At 39.9% G+C, this 22420-nt stretch overlaps 1 protein-coding gene across 3 annotated transcripts in view; it reads left to right on the top strand.

Annotated features, from left to right (window-relative positions):
- The window catches only part of RASGEF1B (RasGEF domain family member 1B), a 522412-nt gene that overhangs the window by 357634 nt on the left and 142358 nt on the right, over positions 1 to 22420 (top strand). The window contains exon 4 of one of the 3 annotated variants that reach the window (XM_081056600.1): positions 15157 to 15240. In XM_081056600.1, the coding sequence (XP_080912726.1) occupies positions 15157 to 15240 (84 nt within the window). Of the gene's footprint in view, positions 1 to 15156; positions 15241 to 19405; positions 19513 to 22420 lie in introns of those variants that run through there. The other 2 variants (XM_081056605.1, XM_081056606.1) reach the window with 2 other exon arrangements.

Genomic DNA, 22420 nt, shown 5'->3' with positions numbered 1-22420 from the left:
ATTTTAGAAAAATAGAAACCTAAACAAAGAATTGAGGGAAAGTCCACCCAATGGAGGAATCCCCTTTATTTGAATAAAATGTCTCTGAAGCATTTATCAGGGGCCAAAGACCAGTAACACTTTATGCCAATCAAACATCAAGAAACTATCGTCAGTGAAGCAGCAGCAACAGGCCAACCAACCAACCAATGAAAACATATCCATCTTACAATCTGTAAAATTCTTGCAGATTAAATCAGTTCAGTGTTTTGATAAGCTGGTTCCAATTTAGTATATAGCTGTAAGAATGAAATAAAATGAAACACAACAAAAAACAAAATTATATTCCTTCTCTACTCTGTATTGACCCTGAAAACCACGGCATATGTTAAAGAAAGAAATGAGCATAATAATGAGGAAACATAGTTCTTTATGACCTAACAACAATATGACCTATAATGTTTTAGGGAAGCAAAACATTTTATAAATATGAGTTACCATTATTACCTATGACTCTCCTTTTAGCATAGCTGGAATGCAGCATCAGTGGCCGCCTGTAACTGAAGAATATTGGCAAACAATTTGTCATGCCCTCCATTCCCTGCAATGTTCCTTTCCTTCCATGACACATCTACCATTTTGCCTGGCATACTCTACACAGACACTGGGAAAATAAAGAACGCCGGAAGATGGTTGGTGCTGTTTGATGTCATTTTGAGTTAACAGAATTTGCTCTAAATACTCTTCATAAATTAACTCTCCTTAGCTTTAAAAAGAGGCAATATCAGTGTGGTATACTGATGAACAGCATAGTTTTTGGAGGCAGAAATCCTTGGGTTCAAATCCTGCTGTCATTATATGTTGATGATCTTAACCAATTTATCTCCATTTATTAAATGTTAGTTTCCTAATCTGCATCAATATAAATCAGACTTCATAGGATTTTTCATAACAGTGCCTGACATACAACTGTCAAGTAAGAATAATTAACTGAACTATTTCTGGCTATCTGTATCTATCTATCTATCTATCTATCCATCCATCCATCCATCCATCCATCCATCCATCCATCCACCCACCCACCCACCCACCTACCTACCTACCTACTTATCTACCTATGTAGCTATGTGAACACTTAGGCACAATATTCGCTTAGTAAATAGGCAATACATGGTAGTTATATAATGGCCTCAGGGACTTTCTCCTTGCTATTCTCAACCTGTAATATTCCTCTCCAGGTTTTTCACATGTCTTGTGAAGTTCTTATTTGCAAGCAGCAGTAACCAACTCTGGCTAATATAAACAGAAAAACACATTATTAAAAGATACTGCTGGAGGATAAATTTGGTGGAGTGCATGTTGGTACAACCACTATGGAAAACTAATAGGCATTATCTATTAAAATAGAATACTATACATGCAGAGTCTGTGATCTAGCAATTCTACTCCCAGCTACATGCCATGCAGAAAAAATATACATCTGTGCACCAAAAGGCATGGGTGAAGGTGTTCATAGCAGTATTATGTGTAATAGCCCCAAACTGAAAACAATATAGAGGTTCAGCAGCAGTGAAATGGATACATTGTTACAAATGGATAAATTGAATGGACTACTACACAGCAGTGAAAGTGAACCAATTATAGCCATACACATTGGCATGACGAATCTCAAAAACAGAATCTTAAGGAAAAGAACGCAGATCCAAAAGGATGTGTTTTGTATAAATTCATTTATACGCACTTCAAAGTTGTGGTGGTTGGGGCCTATGGTGTTAGGAAACAGGACAGTGGCTTCCTTTAGAGCAATGACTACGCACAGTTTCCACCTGGACGTGGCCTTGTTTGGCTTCCAGGTTGCCCAGCAGGAGACCATCTGTCCTAAAGGACGTATAGAAAAAACTTGTATCCTCCTTGATCTGAGAGGTCTGGGAACCCCCAGTCTGTCTTGACTAGAGATGGGAGAGGAAAGTCAGACCCACTAAGAGACAAGGGACGGAGGTGACTCTGTGTCCTAAAACATATCTGCTTGTTTATTTTTTACCTTGCATACGATGATTTCAGATAAAAATGTCATTGTCATGCATCCTTTGTACTAAAATAATTAATATGACTATAAATGCTTTGTTTTTGTTGAGAGAACCTAACAATTGCGTGGTACTGTACATTCTGGTTTGTAAGTCATGCTTGTGGGCCTCATCTTGCATGGTGTTTTGCCTCGAGAATGAAAGACAATGTCAGAAATACCCCTATATCACGGTGTCTGACCCGAGTGGTCATTCCTAGCACAGCTGAGGTGGGTAGGGCAGGGAAGAGGAAAGGTAGTAGGGCCTTTACTTTCCTGTTGAAGGAATCAAAAAGAAAAAAGTCTTAAATCCAGGTCTTTTGACACTAAATTCTGTTCTCTTCAATCTAAATGCCGTTTGGATCATGGCTCACATCTAATAACAAAAATCAGCTGATTTAACAGTTGAAATGTAAATGAGCACACAGTGCTGTGCCATGAACCCCACACCAGAGGCTTCCTTGGGCACGTCCAGGAAGGAGTCACCTCTGGTTTTGTTCTAAAGTCCAAGCCAGAGGGGACTCTCCTGTCAGCAGGAGGAGCTCATCTATTGGTGAGTCAGTAACTGCTTTCATAAGACACCATTCCTGTGTCTGAGAATTATAACCATAATCCCATTTCAATACCTAAAATTATGTAGATAACATAGTGTGGAATCTACAATGTGGACAATATTTTTAGGAATGAATATATATATATTCATATATACATATATGAATATGTATTTATATATTCATATATATATGAATATAATATATTCATTTATTTATTTTGCTCTATTATAGTGGAGAATAAAATGGGGAGGACTGCTTTTGGCTCATATATCACTGTAGCATAGAACATGTGATCCAGGAACCCCCAAACCCAGTGATGGGGCAGATGCCATATCGGGTACCTCACTGTACCTCCCTCCATTTCAGTTGCAACCATTGGTTACTCTCCTTTGCTCCATTTCCTATCAAATCCTAATCTTAAGATATTATTCTCCCTTAGTCATGTTTCCCCTTACTATGAATTAAAACCAACATACCATCTCTCCCAAGGAATTTTACACATTGAGCTTTTTTCTAATTTTTAAAATCTTTTTTTAGATTTTAAAACAATTGTTTTTAGTTACAGGTGACATACAATATTATTTTAGTTTCAGGTGTACAACTTGTGATTAGACATTTATGTACCTTATGAAGTGATCACCCTGGTAAGTGTGTTAAGTGTAGAATTAATGTTTTTTTCCCCCAGGAAAGAAATTTCAGGTGCAGATAATCAGTGGGTGGGGCACCCTTAACCTTTGCACTTGAAATGCACCACCTCTGCTGTCTGGGAGAATTATGACCATGGGTTATTGCTCCTTTGGTCATCTGCCAAATGACCTTACTTAATTTCTAATAATACAAGAAATTTTGGGGATAGCTAGTTAAGGGCTATGTTGTCGGGAAATTTTATGATCGTACATACTTAGAAATGTTAGAGTAACTCTGCACAGTCTTTTAGCTGCTAGGAGAGAAAATTAAGGTATCTTTCACTTTACTATGTTCTTCATGGAAGAAAAGCACATCTTCCTCTAGAACTTAAGGTGAGACTCCGCATCCCCAATCAATGTGCAAGTTTTTATGCCTTTGATTGACCCTTTCCTTTTCTATTCCCCACCCAAACTCTAGAGGCACTTTCACTCCCCTCTTCTTTTATTTAGGAACATAAAGACACAATGCTACCGTGTTTCCCCCAAAATAAGACCCAGCCGGACAATCAGCTCTAATGCGTCTTTTGGAGCAAAAATTAATATAAGACCCGGTCTTATTTTACTACAATATAAGACCGGGTCTTATCTAACATAATATAATATAGGACCCGGTCTTATATTAATTTTTGTTCCAAAAGACGCATTAGAGCTGATTGTCCGGCTAGGTCTTATTTTCGGGAAAACACGGTAATTCAATATGAAGACACACACACACACACACACACACACACACACACACACGATGGAGTGAGGTCATTCCATAGCACAGGCAAAGAACCAAGTAGTAATAATAATTATGGTGTCAGATGGGTACTAGATTTGTTGGGGTGATAGATGTGAGAGGTTTCGGGGACAGGGTGAAAAAGGTGAGGGCATAAGATGTACAAATTGGTAGTTACAAAATAGTCATGGGGGTGTAAAGTAAAGCATAGGAAATATAGTTGATAATATGGTAATTACTATGTGTGGTGCCAAGTGGGTACTAGACTAGTTAGAGGTATAACTTCATAAAGTATATAAATGTCTCACCACTATGCTGTACACCTGAAATTAATATAAAATAATATGAAATGTCAAGTGTAATTGAAAAATTTAAAAAGCATGGAAAAAAGTGAAGGGGAATAAGAGGTCTAAATTTCCAGGTATAAAACAAATAAGTCATGAGGATGTAATGTACAGCATAGGGAATATAGTCAATAATATTGTGATAGCGTGGTACGGTGTCAGATGGTTGGTTGCTGGACTTATCATGGTGATCACTTCTTTAGGTATATAAATATTGAATAACTATGGTGTACACCTGAAGCTAACATAATATTGTACATCATTATATCATATATTTTATACGTTACATATTTTAATATTTTTTCATAAAAATGTTAAAAATAAATACAGAAAAAAGAAAAAAATAAGACTTTTCAAAAAGCTTTACTATTGTTCAACAGTTGTCTGTGATGAGGGCGATAGATTGATTCTTTTAAATCCAATTCTTCATATCCCCAAATGTCACCACCTTATTTCAGCTCCAGGATCCTGCCTGATCTCTGGGCCTTCAGTCTCACACTCTTCTGCCACATTCTTCGCTATGACAACAAAGTTATTTTTATAGAGCATATAGCCAGTCACAGTGCTCCTTGCCTAAAATGTTTTGCTGGCTCTTTTATATCTTCATGGTAATCAGGGTCCTTCGTGGGCTGGCCCTGCTCATCTCTCCAGCCTTCCAGGAACCCTGTGACCTCTCAGACAATATGCAGTTACTCAAATACATTTGCTCTCTCATCTCGCTCTATATGTATATTAACCTACTGCCTGGAAAACTCTACCCCATTTTCTTTGCCTGTCCCTCTCTTACTTGTCTTTTAAAAGTTATCTTAGGAACTCACCCATGTGTTCATTTACCTATTTATTTATTCACTCAGTAAATACTTGTTAATGCCAGGTACTGCGCTAGGAGTTTGGGGACATAGTGATGCATGAGAATAGTGAAGGTCCTGACCCTTGGGGAGCTTAGAGACATAGCGAGTGGAGACAAATAATAGGTGCTTTCTTATTAAAAATCACACAAATACCAGGGGTGCCAAATAAATGTATGCACATGACTTGTATTCATCTTTTTTTATTGGTATATATTGAGTATTACAATTTTAATACAGTTTTTTTTCCTCTCTTAAAATGTGTATACAATTTTTGTATATGTACAAGAATGCCTAAATCAATGACAACAGAATAAGGGCTACACAGAAGAACTGCTTTGTAGGATGAGAATATTGAAGGATGTGAATATAACCCAGTGGAAATTACAACTGCGCTGTATACTGAAGGGAGCGTTGGAGTAACGGAGAAAGAGTAGTGAGGAGGTTGAGTGGGATGCCAGGAGGGGGTACCGTATCGTTCTGTGGCAGAAGAGAATCTGATATTCAAGATACCAAAAGGAGGGCAATGGTGCGACTGAGTCAGGAGAGGCAGGAAGAGGCTTGACAAAGAAAGGCTTTGTAGTCCCAAATGAAATTTCAGTTTGCATCTAATGGCTGCAGGAAACCTCTGAAGTATTTGATTTAAGAAGGAAAGGAGTAGAGGAGGAGGATCACAATTCAATTTATTTTTTAAAAGATGGAGAGCAGGTATGAAAAGAACAAAAATGGAGAATCTTCTGGAAGTCCAAGGAAGAGATGTTCATGAGTGAAAGTAGATAGACATGAGGTTACCACTTTTGTGAACATTTCCTGATCTCCCTAACCCTCACCCCCTCTCCATCCTCAAGCCTGGGTTAGAGCTTCTTGCCTTGCATTTCCCTGGAATCCTGTGGGTTTTGTTTTTGTTTTTGTTTTCGTTTTCCACTTAATCTACACAACAACTTTTTGTTGTGGTGGCATCTTGTTCTCCTGAGTATCCCCAGGGCCTGCTCAGTACTGATGTACTCAGCCACCTATCCTGAGGTACTGGAAATTAGGACTTCAGCATATGAATTTGGGGAGGACACAGTTCAGCCCATAACATGACTCGTACCCATTGGTATCTTTCCCCCAATTTGCTGCAGGTCTCCAAGCAGGCCCCACCTGAAGAGATACAGGTTACAGCATCCCAGCTCCCTCCCTCTCTCTCGTTGAAAGTTCCATTGTGATCACTTTAGATTTGGACCTCTTCGAGCCCAAATTTCTGGGGTCATTTGAGGTTGACCTCCAGTGATGTATGGCAACTGTGGAATACTATTTCTTCTTCGATGTGGTGTTTCTTCAGGTTTGAATAGGTGACTTCCCATTCTCATTTTCCTTCCTATATTTTCTGATCTTCTAGAGAATTTAGAAACGGACCATTGTGTGGTGTAACTATCACATCTTGGTGCTGATGGTCCAAAGAGATGTATATTCTTTGTGTATTTTTTATTGTTTTCAGGTACATTGCTTTATTGGATCTTCTTTTAAAAAAATCAAGTTATATACTATACTTTTTATTGCTGAAGAAATGAGACCCCAAAGAGCTCACATATCAAGTGTGAAAACCATTCTCAAATTCAAGTCTTCAGAATAGGAGGCCAGGGCTCTTTCCACTATATCGTGATCTTATTTACAAGGTCCTCGGAGCCAGACATACACTTATTGTAAAAGCATTTACTTTTATGAGTCTATTGACAGCCTTGCAAGCAGAAGGTACTTTAGTGCTATTTTGGGCCCAATTTAAAGTAAAAGAAAAGGTACAGAGGTTAAGTTCTACTCTTTCTTCCTCTCAAAAGAGAATTACAGAACTGGAAGAGCAATTGGTTCATCTTCAGAAGGAAGCTGCCAAGAAGGTAGGTGAAATTGAAGATAAAACGAAGAGAGAATTAAAGCATCTTTATCAGGATGCAGGGATAATGAGAAATAAAATGGAAACAGTGGAAGGGAGGATGGCAGAGCTAGCAAGAGACCTGGTAGAGATGGAACAGAAATCACTCATGGTCACCAAAGAAAATAAAGATCTCACAACACAAAGGTCTATGAATGCCCCATAAAACAGTAGAGAATGTGCCAGTAGGAGCTTGATGAACTGAAAAGAAAATACGATGCCAACCTGAAGGAGTTGTCAAAGCTGAAAGAAAAACAGAGCCTCTTAAGCAGAGATAGAGAAATGTTCTTGGGTCTAAAGCTGCCTTTCCAGTGAATTCCACTGAGGATAACAGCTTGCCTCCCCCTGAGAAACTTAACCAACAACTTCTATCTAAAGATAAGCAATTGCTTCTCTTGCCTTCACAACTTGAAGATTCTTACAACCAAGTGTGGCTATGGCCCGTCTACAGAATGAGAGAGATCACCTGTTGAATGGACTGGAGAAATTCCACAAGTCACAGGAAGGGAAGGAGAGGTCTACAGCCCAGTCTGCAACCAGCCCAGCTGAAGTACAGAGTTTGAAAAAAAGCTATGTCATCACTCCAAAATGACAGAGACCAACTACTAAAGGAATTGAAGAATTTTCAGCAGCAATATGTACAGATTAACCAACAGATCACGGAGTGACCTCCACTGACGGCTCAACTTCAGGAGTATCAAGACAAGACCAAAATATTTCAGATTATGCAAAAGAAGAGCTCAGGCAGGAAAACCTCTCCTGACAGCATCAGCTCAGGATACAGAAGAGTTCCTGGGAAGTTCCCGAGAGGAGAACGAAGGAGCAGTACCTCTTAGAGAGAGGTCAGCAGATCAGTCATCTGCAGAATCTTATGAGGGAATTGAGATCTTGTTCCTCCCAGACTGAGACCCTCAAAGTATAGTAGTACCAAAGACGGCCATCCCCAGAGACACCAGCTTCCTTAGATGGGTCACAAAACTTGGTTTATGAGACAGTATTTCTTAGGATTCAGCTCAATGAAAGGAAATCCATCTATAGGAGTTAAGAATTCAGCAACTGAACAGCAAGTTTTCTCAACTACTTGAAGAGAAAAATACCCTTTTGGTTTAGCTCTGCGATAGCAGCCAGAGCCTTCGTGAGAACAAGCAGCATGACAGTGACCTTTTCAATCACCGTGCAGTCTTGGAGAAACAGGTTCAAGAGATGCAAGCAGGATGGCTGAATATACAGATGTTGCTCCGGGAGCTCTCCAGGAACAGAATGGAGCTCACAGGAAGTCTGACCCTGAATAACTGAGGCAACCACAGCTAAGCTTTTCAGAAGCCCAGCGGCCCTGTCTACACCACACAGGAGGTGAATTAGTTGAGGAAGCTGCTGGAAGGAGAAGGTGACCAAAGAGTGGCTGCTGAGACTGCCCTGTCCATGGCCGAGGGGCAGGTCAGGCGATTGGAGCAGTGACCTGGACCCTGCTGCACTCCTGTCATTGGCTGCCGGGGCACTCAGGAAAAGACACTGCTAACAGACCTTCCAGGCAGCAGTTGTCCAAGGTCGCAGAGTGGTGCTGGATGGAAGCGGGTACAGTGTCCGCTCTGTCATTCTCGGACCCGAGTGCCACTGCTAGCAGCTGTCTACTTTCTAGGTTCATGTCCTACTGGTTCTGTGTTTCACGGGCCATCTATAAATTTAGTTCTCACCTTTTGGACGACTCTTCTCAGAACTTGGAATTCTCTCACCTCTAATGTCAAAACCATCAATTCCAATGGAACAGTCTTCCCACTGTAGGTCCTCTCTCCAACTCTCCAAGGAAGGTGCCTGCAAAACAGAGTGGATGTGAGCACAGGTGAGAGTTGCAAGCACCAGCGAGTCTGCTTTCTTCTACTGCCCGGCACCTGAACACTTTTGGGTAACCAGAGGAGGCCCCACAGTTGAGCTACAGATTTGTTCAGATTTTATAGGTCCTGTGAAAGATGCTGAGGAATGTTTTTCAGCCAGGAGGCTGGTTCCAATAAACCTAACAATCTGGAAAAAAAAAAAGCATTTACTTTTATGAGCCTATGCTTATTTTGTTAACTCACAATTAATTACTCTTTAAAAATATTTAAAATATTTGCTTATTTTAAAGACTTTAATTGTATGAGTTATTTTAAGTAAAATTAAATTTATAATTGTGATTTATAATGGAAAGTTTTGAATATATTTTAAATAATAAATATACCTATTTAAACTTATGTAATGTATTTCTAAATAACTTATTTGTACCTTTTATAATTGTTATAATCTATATTTAATATAATTTTTATTGAAACATTTTTATAAACCTTTATATTACTTACCAATGTTTTTATATAAAAATTCTTATAAACTTAGCACAGAGCTAAGTAATAGTACTCAGAGGATAATTTTTTCATTGATGGTAGGGAGGAAATTTATTTATTAAATCATGATATTCAAAGATGTCTGATATTTCCTTCTGGAAAGGGAAAAATAACAATAAAACATTTGTCATTAACATGAAACATAATATTAGTGCTTTTTACGTTAGTGTCTTTGGTTAAGCCAAATTTTAATTTAAATCCTGCAGATGAACCTGTGTGTCAGTATTATCCCATTTTACATTTGGGGAAACTGAGGTCTAGCAAGATTCAGAAGCTTACTTGAGATCTCAAGGCGAGAAAGGGCTGGAATTGGATCCCGTGCCTCTGACTCTATGCTTATTGTTTCACTGTGACACAAGCTGAAGAAATTACAGGATAGAGACATAGTCAGCAATTACTCATTGAAACCAGGGACATATTGGATACAAACACTTTAAGCCAATAAAGCCCATAAAAAGGGCGTCACATTGCTTTGGTTGGTCATCTGACACTGAGTTACTTAACCTCTGTGGCCCTGATTTTCTTCTATAAATAGATGACATCTTCCGCATAAGTTTGCTATAAAAAGAAAAGGGTTGTACGTGTGTACATCCACGCATGCATACATGATATGTGTATGTGGCAGCTATGTAAACCAGTGCAATCCTTTTGAAAAGCAATAATTGGATAGTAAGAACAGCCATAAAAATGTCCATATCTTTGGCACAAGAACCCTACTCCTTGAAAAATATTCTAAAGAAATGATTCAAAAGAAGGAAGGAAGGAAGGGAGGGAGGGAGGGAGGGAGGGAGGGAGGGAGGGAGGGAGGGAGGGAGGGAGGGAGGAAGGGAGGGAGGGAGGGAGGAAGGAAGGGAGGAAGGAAGGAAAGAAAGAGAAAGAGAATTACATCTGCATAGGAATTAATTGCAAGGAAAAAGAGTTTGGTAGTTCCTCAAAATGTGAAACATAGAGTTACCTTATGATCTAGCATTTACACCCCTATATGTATAAGCAAGAGAAATGAAAACATGTATCCCCCACAAAAACTTGGACATGAATGTTCATAGGTGCCTTACTCATAATAGCTCCAAAGTGGAAACAACTCAAATCGATGAACAGATTTTAGCCGTTCAATGGAACGTGTTTGGCAATGAAAAACGATGAAGTAATGATACATGCTACAACATGGATGAACTTTGAAAATATTATGAAAATATTAATGAAATTCATAAAAGACCACATATTGTATGGTTCTGTTTATATAAAATATCCAGAAGGCAAAAATATAGAGATAGAAAATGGGCTAGTGGTTGCCTAGAGCTGGGGGAAGGGGCAGGAGGGATGATGAATGACTACTAATACAGAAAGGGTTTCTTTTGGCAGAGGACAAAGCTATTCTAAAATTACACTGTGGGGGATGGCTGCACGACCTCGTGAGTATACTAAGGAACACTGAAGCATTTGGATGAAGGCTGGCAGGAAACTCATACAAGAGAGTATGGTGAAGGGAATGTACCTCCTACTTTCAGAAGTCCCATTAATGCTCATGAATGTTTCGAAAGCACTTGTTTTAATGTTCTTTGTAATGATAGCCTTGTGGTAGGGGCAGGTGGTACTGAAGACACATAAAACATAAGGAAGGAAGGAAAAAGCACAAGGGACATTTTAAAAATCAGCATGTAAAACATCCAAGAAATGGAAATTTAAATGCAAATATTGAGTGAAGCATTTAAGGGAAATGAGTATGGAGGGAGATGCTAAAGAATGCATAGGTCGGGCTCTAACAGCATTCTGCCCAGAAAACTGAAACATCGGAATGCTTGTGAGTATGCTCTTTCTTGTGACCTGCTCTCTGCTTACAAGTTTTGAGGGCAGGGGATTTTAATATACCGGAGCTGGTGCAGGTCTGTGATAATAACCCAAAAGGAAATAGGAAAGCTTAGCAGTATGCACAGTTTACTTAAGTTCACCAAAATTGTACTGGAGTGTGAAAGAAGGGAGGAAGTCTAGTCAAGCCTGAGTGAGTCAACATTTAATGGCCCTCCACCCAGGTCTCCTCCCTTTCCAGGGCCACCTCACCTCCCTGTTTGTGTGCTTGACCCTGGCAAGGAAGGAATTATGGCTGCAATGGGTGGGGCAACCCCAAAACCCTGTTGGTTGGCTTCCATCAATAGGTTGGGGGGACAGAGGGAGCAGGGGCCAGAGCAGCGGCGATGATCTATATCACATTCTTTTCCAGGAACTTCTTCCTTCCTTGGTTCCCACTGAAGGTTTGAAACATTCCAGCTCCTTTAACATCCTAGGTCCCAGAAACAGGTTGTGGCTTTTGTGAGGGGTAACCCCAGTGCCATGTTAACAGTTCTTGAAAAGCACTCCACAGACGAACGTGCAGTTATTTATCTGGATAAATAATGAGTCACAGGCTGAGGTTGGATAGAGCGATGGCAATCTTCAAGGCAGTGTCTGCTTTTGCTTCTATTTCAAAACAGAACACGTCGTTCCTAGCCCCAAGGTGTGGGGAGGAGGAGCCGGCATCATCCATGTGTTCTGTGGAGTACTAAAATCAAGATTTCTGAGGGAGGACGCCTTCTTTCCTTCAAAGTTGTTAGGAATGTTTGAGCTGCCCAGTGGTGCGCCCTTGAGCAGACGTCACCTGATGGATCCCACGGCTCAGTCAGTTAGCCGAGTCTGCCAGAGGATCCCTGCCTCTGTCCTTCTTCACCCTGGATTATTTCTGACCCTCGATTATTTCCGTCCTTTTGCACCAGGAGCTGCTCTTATAGTTCAGACACCAGAATAAACACTGAAGGCTGCAATTATAGTTCAGGCCTTCACCACTTCTTTGTTTTCCTTTTCGGAATCCAGTCTTAGAAAAGTAACCCCAGGTACCTTTTATGAGGAGCTCTCTGAGCAGTTCTGTAGCTTCTCAGGAGTGCTTTAAAGTGATCACATGAAGGAAGATAAGGGGGGTGGGCAATATTGCCCTCATTTTGCAGACAGCTGGAGAGGATGTCTGACTTGCCTTTTCTCTAATTCTCTGTGATTGCACTCTGTCCAGTTCATCCTCAGCACCCCACCCCACATTTAGCAAATGGAGAGTTAGATGGGAACAATAGTTAACACCAGCCACCCAACCACTTGGCCACCCAGACAAGTGACAAGACCCTATGGGAAAAGCCTGAAACGAGGAAAAGAGATAGGAAACGGGAAACCCTATTTAGTAATAATTATATGCCCTTCACTATTCTGTGTTTTATATTTGAACCCATTTGTTTCAGAAAGGCCCTTTCAATGGATGGCCCAGAAGTATCACATATTTCCCACTAAAAAAAAAAAAAAAGAAAAAAAAATCTAGGTGAGAATCTGTTTTGCAACTGCTGGATTGTTTTAGTCTTAAGAACACCCTGTGCAAATGTATCAAGGGAATCTTTAGTCTAAAGAAAATCAGGCTGCCCAACAACCTAAGAAAACTAGTTACACGTTGCCATAGCAACCAGACCAGCCTCAGAGGGAAGGGCAGAGTTCTTTAGATTCATCTACTACGTCTGCAGATTGACTTCCTCAAAACAGAATCATGTGTACTGATCACCAACACGGAACCTTGTATTTTCATTAAAAAAAAAAATGTTGCTGTCTCAAGTGGATCTATTTTAGTCTTTATCCTGGTGCCATTCAATGTCTTTTTATCTCAAAGAGGCAGGATTTGGTAACTGGATCCTTTGGAACTTGTATTCATGCATTCACTAATATGTTAAGGACCTGAGCCAATGTGGTTTGATAGTAATTACACTTTGATGGCTGGAACATGACCTGTGAAATGAGTTGCTAGTCTCAATTTAAGTCCTAATGGACAGAAATCCACATCACTCAGAATCCAGCCATAACCCCTGTTTTCAGACCATGGGAAGAAGTCAGAGGTTTAAATGGTTTCTCTTGAAGGTAAACTGCAGGGTCTCTTCCCCAGGAAATATATTTTGCCTTTGTAGGCCGCAGATATCTTCACAATTAGTCTCAAAACACCCTGCAAAATGTGTGTAAATAACACAGACCACATTTACAGGCAGGGCCACCCTGGTGGAAAGGCCAAGTAATTTGCCCAGGGTCAGATAATTAGTAACAGCAAGGTAGAGATTCCAGAGGGTCATACTCCATTCCTTTGCTAAGACCACTGAAAAAAAATCTTTCTTTCACTCAAGAAACATGGCAATTAGTGGACAGCAGGAGGTGGGGATGGGTCAATACTAGCCAATTCATTTTTAAAGGTCATTTTCATTTTATGGGGTTATTGGTACCTACAGTTATTTCTTTTTCAATAACAAGCCTCTTGCTGTCTTCTCTAACAAGATGGAGAGTGAAAAATGTGTGTAGTGAGAATGAGAGCTGGGGTTGGAGAGAGCTAGATCTGGTGAGGTGTTTGGAAATTAGTGACTGCATAAAGATTCAGCTGACAAAAGCAAAGAGTCTTCCAATAAAAAGCACCTACATATATGTCTTAGTCCATTCCAGCTGCTATAACAAAATAACCCAGACTGGGTGCCTTAGAAACAACAGAAATATATTTCTTACAGTTCTAAAGATTGGAAGTCTGAGGTCAGGGTGCCAGTATGGTTGGGTGAGGACCCTTTTCATTGTATCCTCACTTCTCATTGTATCCTCACTTCTCATTGTATCCTCACATGGGAAAGGGGGAAAGAAAGCTCTCTGGGACCTCTTTCATAAGGACAATAATCCCCTTTAGGAGGGCTCTGCCATCAGGGCCTAACCACTTCCCAAAGGCCTCTTCTCCTAACACCATTACCTTGGGTGGGGATTAGGATTCTAACATACGGACTTTGCAGGGACACAAACATTCAGACCATAGCAATATGTGAGACATGTGTTGGATTGTGAAAGATACAAAGATAATTAAGACCTGAGTCCTGTTCTCAGTTGCTCACATTCCCAGCAGAGAGTGACAAGTACTCTAATAATAGTACATGGATCCTGTGGTAGGAAGAAAGTGATTCTGACTCGAGTCAGAAGTGGAGAAAATTAGCCAAGTGTTTCTTAGGGAATCTGAGCTGGGCTTTTATAGCACAGGTAAGAAATCACAGGCACATATTGAGGAAAGGATATTTTAGGAACCAGGAACAACAAAAACAAAAACATAGACTAGAGTCTGTTCAATAAAAACACACTGACCAGATATGGCTTGAGGTTTAGAATTGTGGGACAGAATTGGAGCCGACACTGAAAAAGTGGAAAAGAGCCACGTTTTTCAGGGTTCTGAAAAGCAGGTACAGAACTTTGGCTATTAAGCCATGTAGAATCAAAGATTTGAAAACCAGAAGTTTAACTGGTCAGTTATATGCAATGAGATATTAGGAAAGTTATTTCTTAAAAAAAAAAAAAAAAAAGAAAAAGATTCACATAGCCTGATCTATGTTGTATGTTAACCGATTAGGCTGAACATATTCTACATTTATGTCAACATGAGTATATGAATCCCCTCAACATGTCATAAATGGTTTTGTAATATGTCCCTGCACAAGGTTAAATGAATTTGCTCAGACTGCAAAAATGCTGACTCGGATATTTCTAGTGACAACTATTAAGTTTAAGTGCTTGAGGCACTATTGTGAGAAACAAGGCAATGGCTCCACACAGGAGGAAAGCCAGCCACATCCCTGAAATCTCTCTGTGTGTTTCCTTTCTCATAGGAACAGCAATGGAAAACTTCAATGTACAGCAGCATAACTCCAGTCTGCTTTACAAGCCCTCTGATTGAGAAGCCAATTGGTAAAGTAAGAATGAATCCATTTCTTGTTGAACGGTATGATTTGAGCCTGTTAGCTGTTATTTCTTTGTGTCTTGAGCTGTTTGGGTGAAATAATCGAATAGATCTCATGAAAGTGGCTGGTAAAATCCCAATTTTGAACTATTTGGTTGGCGCTGGTGGCATTCGCTCCAGGCAAAAGGTTGAGCTGAGAGATGTGGATCCCAGAGTCTCTTGTTTCAGCTTCTGCTCCACTTCCATCGCAACGATGTCGATGTCGTTCCCAACCCCATAACATCCTGGTTTCTCAACTCTTTGACTCATCATCTTCCATTGCCTATCAGAATTTGTTAGAAGGAAAGAAGGACTCCCCTTCTGTAGGGGAGGAAAACAACCTTTTTCCTCTCTCTCAGATTCAATACCTGGGGCAATGCAAATTAAACTGGAAAACAAAATGACAGATAAACAGGAGAAAAGGTTTATTGCAGTGAGTAGGAGGCCTTAATAGAAAAGAAGTAAAGACCCAAAGAAGCAGTTATATTTGAGGCTTACCAAAGACTGATAAACTTTGGAGAAGTGACAAGAGAAAGGAAAATGAGCTTGGGCTTCTCAGGGCCTTAAATTGTGAGAAGGTGAATATGTGGGGGAAGTTAATGGAAGATGTGAGTTATTTAGTAACGTTTGTTATGCAGACACAAGTTGGTGCCTTTTCTGTTTATAAGAGTCATCTCCAGTGATTGAGGCCTCTTCCTGGTGCTGAAGAGGAGACACCTTTACACATTTATGTTACCTTTACAAAGGGAAATGTATTCCCTGCTTTTAGACAGAATGGGGGAGGGCAGAGAGTTTTTCCTGTATCATCTGCTTTTCTGTTGCCTTTGTTACCAAGCAAGGGCCTGCTGCCCAATGCGCATAGGAGCCAAAACTATGACACTGACCTTCAAGAAAAGAAAAAGCTTTTTATTTATTGCTGAGTTGACTTGCAGGAGACAAGAGGCACCTCCCAAATCTGTCTCCCTGATCTGGGGTCTGGACACATTTTAAGAGTTAGGGAGAACATGAGGTAATGCTGGCAGGGCAAGTTTTGATTGGAGGGTTTTGGAACGTGGCCAATGATGGTATAGGGTCGAGGGGCAAGAGAAAGCACAAAGGAATTTCAATCTGGCAGTTTGATTGGTCAGTTCTATATTTGTCCATATTTGGTTTCGACACCGGATCATCCTTCCTGAAGGATCTCTCGCTTCCTAAAGGGCTCTAGTAGCCACACTTCTGTTACTTGAGTCCCATAGACTGGAGAGTATTGGTTCCAGGTCCATACTGAGGACAAGGGTGGCACATGCACAGTGCTGTCTATAAAATAACTCAAAGATTGTATTAATCACCAATCTGCTTTAAGGAAGCAGAACTGGTTTTAAGCTGGTCAGTATGAACTGTGTGCTGTTTCACCTTCATCTCGAAATAATCCTTATGCCAAAGTGGCATAATTTGGGGTGGTATATTCTGATCCCCTTTAACATATTGGTATGAAATTTAGCCACAATATAACCTCTTTCAAACATATTAGTTATATAAATTACCTTGTGGAAGAACGACTTTGCCTCTAGAAGAGAAATTACAGGTTTCTGCCTGAACTACTACTCTCCTGAACCTGAAATCACACCCAGCGGTCCCACCAGGGAGTGTAGAGCTGTATGGTTGAAAGTGTGAGCATTCTGGAACCAGGCTGCCTGGGTTCAAATCCAGCTCTATCACTGACTGGTTATGTGACTTTGAACAAGTCACCTGTAAAAAAAGGGTATCATAATAGTACCTGCCTCATAGGATTATGATCAGGATTAAATAATTTCATATCCATTCACAAGAGCAAGGATTTTTTAAAACCTGTTTTGTTCACTATGTATCTAAGCACTGAACAAATTTAATGAATGAATAAATGAAAAGCAATGCACATACCGTGTTTCCCCCAAAATAAGACCTAGCCAGACCATGAGCTCTAATGCATCTTTTGGAACAAAAATTAGTGTAAGACCCGGTATTATTATATTATATTATACCCGGTATTATATATTATGTTATGTTATGTTATGTTATGTTATGTTATGTTATGTTATGTTATGTTATGTTATACCCGGTCTTATATTATAGTACAATAAGACTGGGTCTTATATTAATTTTTGCTCCAAATGATGCATTAGAACTAATGGTCGGCTAGGTCTTATTTTGGGGGAAACATGGTAGTGAGCTTAGAAACACATCCTCAATTTGCTTATCTCAATACATAGAAGTTGCAGAAAGCAGTGTTATATGTTAAAAAGAGAAGTAAACTCCGGTGAAGGACCACAGTCTGGGATACCCACCCCCTTCCTGTTCTTTGTGACAGCAATGCATCTCCAAGCCACGCAATCCAACGACAAGGATAAAACATAGTCACTGTCTGGACAAGTCAAAAATGCTTTCAATAGGGCTTTTCTCTCCAACTTATCCATAGATGTGGGCAGAACCAGAGTTTTTAAAAGGAAATGAATCTATTTTCCTGGCAATTCCTGGTAACTTTGCCTTGGCGGCAAGTCCTGCCAAGGCAGTTGTCTGCAGAGTGTGAAATCCTGGCTGAACAGGAAGCATCCTACTCGTACTGTCAGCACGCTGACATTTTGCAGATGTAGCAGGGGAACAACCAAATCTTCTTGGGACGGAGTTTCTGTGAGGTCTGCACTTCCCCTCTGCTGACTTCAGTTCATGGGAGAGGAGTATCATTTGGCCCAAAGATTAAAACAACAAATAAAATACACACTGAACATCCTGAAGCATGTTGGCAACTGCTCCAACATTCACTGTCTTGCCCCTGCCTCTGGCCCCTCCAGCCTCACTTATATTTTTTATTTATATAGGTTCTAAAGAGACCAGCACTTTGTCTGTGGGGACAGAAAGAAGCCCTTTCAAAGGCTGTTAGGAATCAATGAACCCCAGAGGGTCTCTTTTGACTAAATTTCATTTAAATCCAATAGACAGCCCTGTGATTACGCGATGTTTTCCTAAACCTGATCAGAACCACTAACAATAGTATAAAAAATGGTAGAGAGTGACTTTTGGGAATGCTTTTTAGAGAGTAGAAGAAAATCAAGTATGGTATGACCATTCTTGATTTGGTGATATTTCGTTATGGGATTCTCAGATCTCTCTCTCCAGGCTGGGCAGAGTCAGCAGTAAGTGTCGGGACAGTGATACAAGGACTGTCTTGGTTTGAGTGGGATGACTCCCAAAGGATATTCTTGCTCTCTTTCCATATCTCTGGCTTCTGGGCTTAATACTCTTGCTGTCAAATATGCTAATGAACTCATTTTGCAATCTGCTGTTATCCATTCACCTGGAGGGGAAAAACGATGCTGAAACTGTAAGCAAAGTCAAGCTTTAATTATAGGGGTCAATGGAAAGCAGCATTTGGGGTGGATAATTGAAACCTGTGGTTAATCTGCCCAGAATTAAAACTCTCTTCCTCACTGCCAAAAACCTTACTGTTGGGCGAAAGGCTGTAAGCTGGACCCAGAGGTGATTTCTACTGCCCAAAGTATGGTGCCTCATGTGGACCAGGGACCCATGTTTCCTTGTTACCGGGAGTGGAAAGGTGTTGTGAAAACCCGGGCTGGAAAACAGGATTCCAATGTGAGCTCATATTACAAAAAAAGAATATTTGAGAACCAACTCCAATTTTACAACTAAATGATAACTCTTTTCATGAATGGTTATGATTAGTAGATAGGAATAAATGAAGGAAACTTCATGGAACAAAGAGGGAGAAGCTAGAGAAATCACTGGGCAGCAGGCAGGCAAGCAAGCCTGGAAGGTATGGTGATCTACCCTCAGATCAAGAGCAGTTGTGTGTTTTATTTTACATAATTGGAGTCAGCCCTTTTTGAAGGGAGCATACAAATTTATGTAAATAAGAATGCAAATGGTAAAAATATGTATCATGGCATTTCCAAGAGATGACCTGGCAGCTCTGATTTCCTCGCCTTTGTAACTACAAAGTATTGGGTTGTGAAAGAAAACTTGAGATGAACCGATTTCCCCAAATTCCACAATGTTATAAACAGAAGAATTTCTTTGTAATTTATAGGAGGCACTCTGGAGAATGAATTAAGACAGAATGTATTTGACAAGAAATGTGTTACCCCCAAGGGGATAACCACAGTTGCAACAGGGATTTCAAGATTTCAGTAAATTCATGGCAGATCCAAAGTGAACTACTGAAATGGAATTAGACAGCAACGATGGAGACAACAGCAGGGATTTGCCGAGATAGGTAACATTAGACGATGACGTTAAATTCGACTACCAGGCTCTCCCACAAAATTCTCTTTGGTGCTACTGGCAAGACAAGAGACTGGGCTGAAAGAAGCATGATTTCAACTCAGCAAAGCATTGTGCAGATCATGCCAACTCAGAACAACCCAGTAAAGTGCTGTGGCCTTGCCAAATTGCACAGAATCCACAAGTAGATGGAGTTATTTTAGATTAGGAGCTGCCCATGACCATCGCTATGCTGACCCACCTTTCTCAAAAGAATTTAGGTGACAAGTAAACTTGTCCTCAATAAAAAGAGGTGTAACTTTAACATATTATTTGATTTAACCAGAAGGAAATACAGAGATAAACTGCCTTGAACGATAGCAGTGTTATTAAATGGAAGGGTGGATAAGAAAGTAAACAAGGCCTTCTGTGTTTCTGGGTGAGTGAAAGGGAAACTGGAGGAGCTAGGTGGAAGTAACTGGATAAACAACAGATAACAAAGGAACTGGTGAACTCAGAATCAACAAAATATAGAGCTGCTTTATTTCAAAGTTGGGAGGCATCTGTGGGAAGAAAAGAAATGGAGATGGCCCTTTTTACAGATTAGTCGTTAGCTCCTTTTAGCACTGGGGAATTTCTCTCACCAAAGGAAAGTTTAGCCTGGCAAACATGCCATTTTAGGGATAGTCTTCTAAGTGGCGGCCCGTTGAGATGATTGGATGTTCCATCATTACATTGTGGCTAGATCTGGGAGACAGCGCCAATTCTATGACAAATACCTTGGAACTTAACACTCAGTATTTAGGGCTCTCAGGGACCCAAGAAAATGAAGAAGCCAACCTATAAACTTGTCTGTGACTTATTTCTGCTTCCAAAAAACTACCGAAAGTCAGTAATGGGATAATCAGAAGATAATAATAATTCTGAGTAAAGCAAGCCATTATAATTACTACAGTTGTAGGTAAACATAACTTTAATTTTTTGAGTGTGAGTGCCCTTGATTTAGCTGAATTTCTTTCTCTATATAGTTAGCTTCTGGTCGCTGAGAGAAAATGCATGAAGCCAAGCATTTTTCTTCTAAGGATTTTAGTAATAAGGTGAAAGAAATTGTCAAGTTAAGGGGTCAATTTTCTTCTTCTAAGACAGTGGAGGTTTTAGTGGAGCATATGTCCGCACGTCTAAAGAGAACATTTTGCAGCTAGATCTGGCTGTATGGCGAGATTATGGCTGATGGGATATGAGTAGAAGTGATGTATGCAATTTCTGAGTCATATCCTTCATAGGAAAGGCAGGTCCCTCTTGCTGGCTGGAATGCCGATATGGTAACAGAAGCTGGAATAGCTACGTTAGATCAAGAGAGGATGACAGAGAAACAGCAATGAGGAGTTGGGGTCTCTGAGTCTATAGAATAGTTGATTGCTTCAGACCACGATCACCTGAGATAGAAACCAGCTTCCATCTTGTCTACATACTACTATTTGGCCTTTGGTCCAGTAGCAGCAGTAGCATCCTAGTGCACAGTTACAGCACTGGGAGGCAGTGGACCACGTGCTCTGTGGGAAGTCACTTAGAATCCAGTGAAGTTAGAAGACAGAGGCTGGTATGATAAGTATCAGTTAACGGAATTAAAATGCTGAGTCATAACACCTACCTCCCAAATCAAGTCTGAATGAGGAAGGAGAGATACAGAGGCTAACTTCTGACTCTGTGAACAAGGTGATGAGCAGAACTCTAATGCTTAGCAGAGAACCCTGCCTTTGAGTTCTGAAGGTAGTAAACCCAGATGTCTATCATCTACTGAATTTTGGTGAAGTTCTCCTTAGAACTGAGGCAAACACATTTTTACTGAAAATACTCAAACTCAGCACTGTAGTGGAACCCATTATCTTGTCAAATAACATTTCTATTGATAATTATTGTATATAGGAGTTGTCATTAGTTTGAAAATATTTACAAATATATTTATGCATATATTTGGCATTATATTCTATTCTTTCATTATCTGAAGCAGGTTTAGATTTCCTGGGGCAAATATCTTGGGGTCCAGCTTTTGCTGGACCAGCTTTTGCCATAACTCTATCTCACAAAAATTTATGGGATGAGTGAATTGTTACCTCATACCTCATCCTAGATCCATTATCGTTTTATTTAACATAAAATAACACTTATTATTTTGGCTTAATAAGTTAGCCCTCTAAAACATCAACTGCTGCACCTATTAAAGTCCATATCATTTCTTCCCATCATCTCTTTTCTCAAACTGCCTAACACAATGACAAGCACCACCAATAGTGGTGGTGCTTGTCCATTGATGGTTAAATGAATATGGATATTTAGTTTGCTATTCAGTCAGCTATTTTCATTTTTTATCCTTGTTCATAATGTTATTGAAATAGTAGTCTACTAGGTTGGTGCAAAAGCAATTGCAGTTTAAGAGGTTAAAAATAATTGCAAAAACTGCAATTACTTTTGCACCAACCTAATATGTGAGTGGCCTACTATATCTACCAAAGATAAAGAATTTTTAAACTCAATATCATTAGCACTCTTCTGTAAATATTAAATAACAAGAGGTGGGAATATGTATCCCTAACATTTAGATTCCTGGATGCTCACTACCACTGAAGCACAATGTAGGCTGAAGTTTCTACATTTGCTCCATGGATAAGTGGTTCATTTGGGTAAGAAATGCAGTCTGATGCACAAGGACAAGAAGTCTATCCATCCCAACATTTCTAATTGGCTAGAAGGCTCTATCAGCATGCTTTCTAAGCTCCAAAGAATTGTAATGATTTGACAAATATACTTACACCACTGGCAGTTCATTGTATGTCCTCTTATAAGCATAGAAAAATATTCAACAACTGCCCTCAAAACCTACAGAAAATAAATGAAATACGAATAATTAATAGAATATATTT

The sequence above is a fragment of the Rhinolophus hipposideros genome (assembly GCF_964194185.1).
Source record: "Rhinolophus hipposideros genome assembly, chromosome: 1".
Taxonomy (NCBI): Eukaryota; Metazoa; Chordata; class Mammalia; order Chiroptera; family Rhinolophidae; genus Rhinolophus; species Rhinolophus hipposideros.
The sequence above is the reverse complement of the archived record's forward strand: the minus strand, read 5'-3'. Positions and strand labels throughout refer to the sequence as shown.